Raw genomic sequence first — 2,500 nt, forward strand, 5'->3', positions numbered from 1 at the left:
TACACACACACACAATCATACACACACACACACACGCACACACACACACATACACACACACACGCGCGCGCGCGCACACACACACATAATCATGATATTATGAATATTAAGATTAGGGATACGAATTATGATAATGATAATGTGTGACTGCTACTACTAATAATAATAATAATAAATTAATAAGGATAATGATAATTATAATGATAATGATAATTATCATTATCATTATAAAGATAATAATAATGAAAATGGTAATGAAAATATAACAACAACAACGATAGTCATTATTATCATCATCGAAATCCTTTTTCCTATTATATACGACCGACTTACGAATGTCTAAATGACGGTAAGTTCCTCGCCGAAACATACAGCACTTCATCTTAGTTTTTTTATACTCTTCAGGTCCTTCGCTTTTCGGCTCAGCTGGATACGCCGGACAATAAAGACGGAGACCGCAACTTCATCATGATTTACCACGTTGCGGATGCGACTTTAGAAATTAAAGAACTGGTTTGTGCATTAGTTTTCGTTCTATGATAGTCTGAAAACATTTTTGGATATGAGAAATTATGGGAAAGATATGATATTTGCAATATTTGATAATCAAATAACTCGTACATTCCTTAGCGACTTGATACTTACAGCACTGATATTCATAATTCCTCTTCATAGTTAATATAATGCAATGATTATCACAAAATGATTATGGTGTTAGGTATTCTCTGTGTAAGAAGAAATATCAGTCGTTAAAAATAAAATAAACGAAATTAACCAGGAGGTAGTTTCAGCTGTCTCCAAGAGACTCTAGACCGCAGGAGGAGAGGCTCCTTCTCGGGGAATTTAGGGTGTCACAGACACAGGTTTGCTGGTTCCAGCCACCAGTTACATCTATGACGTAAGCAGTGTATCCGTGGAGACTGACCATTTCCTTGTTGAAAGTCATTTTTCCCGAGTACCGAGTTCTGTGGTGGTATAATCATCAGTTATTATCAGTTATTATCATTTATTTTGGCCAACTTCAGTAACTACCCCGAGGCGTTTCCACTGAGCAGACTGAGGCATCAAAGGAAACTTATTGTAGCAATTTATTTCAAAAGCTCAGAGAAAAGTCAGGAAATTTGGTCAGCTAAAGAAACTGCTCTATCTGTTATATTTTTGTTTCCTGTCCAAACAGCGTGTTTGACTATGATGGCTTGTTATTTTTTTTAAATCCCTCTTTATCTCTTTGTGGTCAGCTGGCGCTTGACATATAATTTCTTGACTCTAAACACCTCTGCATTTAAATGGGAGCATTCATTGCCTCCAGAGATGTTTCCTGATGTATAAATCCAATTTAGTATTGGGTGAGTGTAGTGCCACCTTTTCATAAATAATAACATGTACAGCTTGATAACGTCTTGAGCTGGAAGTATGTCGAAATAATAATATCCAAAATCTATTTCATTACGAAAAAATCTGGTATTTTTTAATGAAATGTTGGGTATTGTATGTGGTTTTACTTTACAGGATATGCGAATGTTTAATGCTTTAAAACAAATAAATGTGCTAGACATTTAAATATTATATAGCACTATGGTTAAGTATTATGGTGGAAGTGGTCTAAAAGAGTTCTTTATTAGAACAAAAAGGTTTTAACGATTATGGTATTTTAAGATAGTGTGGGTGGGAAGAGAGGAAGTGAATGGGGTAGGATAGGGATTAATAGAAAGGGGAAGGGTTTAGGATAAAAGGTGACTAGATTAAAAGGAGGAAAAAAAAGAGGTTGTCAATTGAAACGGTAGGGGATTCCGTGAGTACGTCAGACAAGTTGAGGCGACAAACTTTACAGGCTTCAGTAAACCGAGGGCAGGATAGTAAGATATGTGGGGCTGAGAAACAAACATTGCATGGGGACCATAGAGGTGGGTTGTAACATATTTGTAAACGGGAAAGGGCAATTCCCAGCGTCTGTTCTGGTGGTATGGTGTCGACCAAGGAGAGATGCAAGGTTTTATGGTTTGTAGTTTATTAGTGGTCAGTCCTCTATAGCCAAGGAAACTTTTGAAGTGAGGGTAGTAGTCGGTGGCTGGGATGTGTGAAAAGCGGGGATGCTGGGTTGACAAGGCGGCTGATTGTGCCAAGGCATTTGTTTTTTCATTGCCGGGGTTCCCGACATGGTTAGGTATCCAGCAAAATTTAACTGTTTTCTGTCGTATAAACATAAAACAATTGAGCCCGTATTTACGGACTATAGGGTTGATAGGGTGTATGGATTATATGAGTGATACTGAGTCGCGAGAGCCAGTGAAGATAGTGAAGGATGAGGAGAGGATGGAAGACATGCGTTGCAAAGCGAAGAGGATAGCGTAAAGTTTTGTTGTAGGTACTGGAGGAGTAACTAGAGATATGTGCAAGAAAATGTGTGAGGAGGATAGAAGGTGGGATGTTTGATGCAAGTGGGTCAGGGAAAATAGAAGAGCAATTACAGGAAGAATGTATTAGCCAGGGAGGGAAAGTT

The 2,500-nt window shown here is 38.0% G+C and overlaps 1 protein-coding gene across 1 annotated transcript in view; it reads left to right on the forward strand.

Moving 5' to 3' along the window:
- Positions 1-2,500, forward strand: part of LOC125040488 (EF-hand domain-containing family member C2-like) — a 7,632-nt gene that overhangs the window by 3,469 nt on the left and 1,663 nt on the right. Inside the window, exon 4 of the mRNA XM_047635040.1 lies at positions 406-513. Coding sequence (XP_047490996.1) covers positions 406-513 — 108 coding nt within the window. The remainder of the gene's footprint in view (positions 1-405; positions 514-2,500) is intronic.

The sequence above is a fragment of the Penaeus chinensis genome, chromosome 29 (assembly GCF_019202785.1).
Source record: "Penaeus chinensis breed Huanghai No. 1 chromosome 29, ASM1920278v2, whole genome shotgun sequence".
Classification (NCBI taxonomy): Eukaryota; Metazoa; Arthropoda; class Malacostraca; order Decapoda; family Penaeidae; genus Penaeus; species Penaeus chinensis.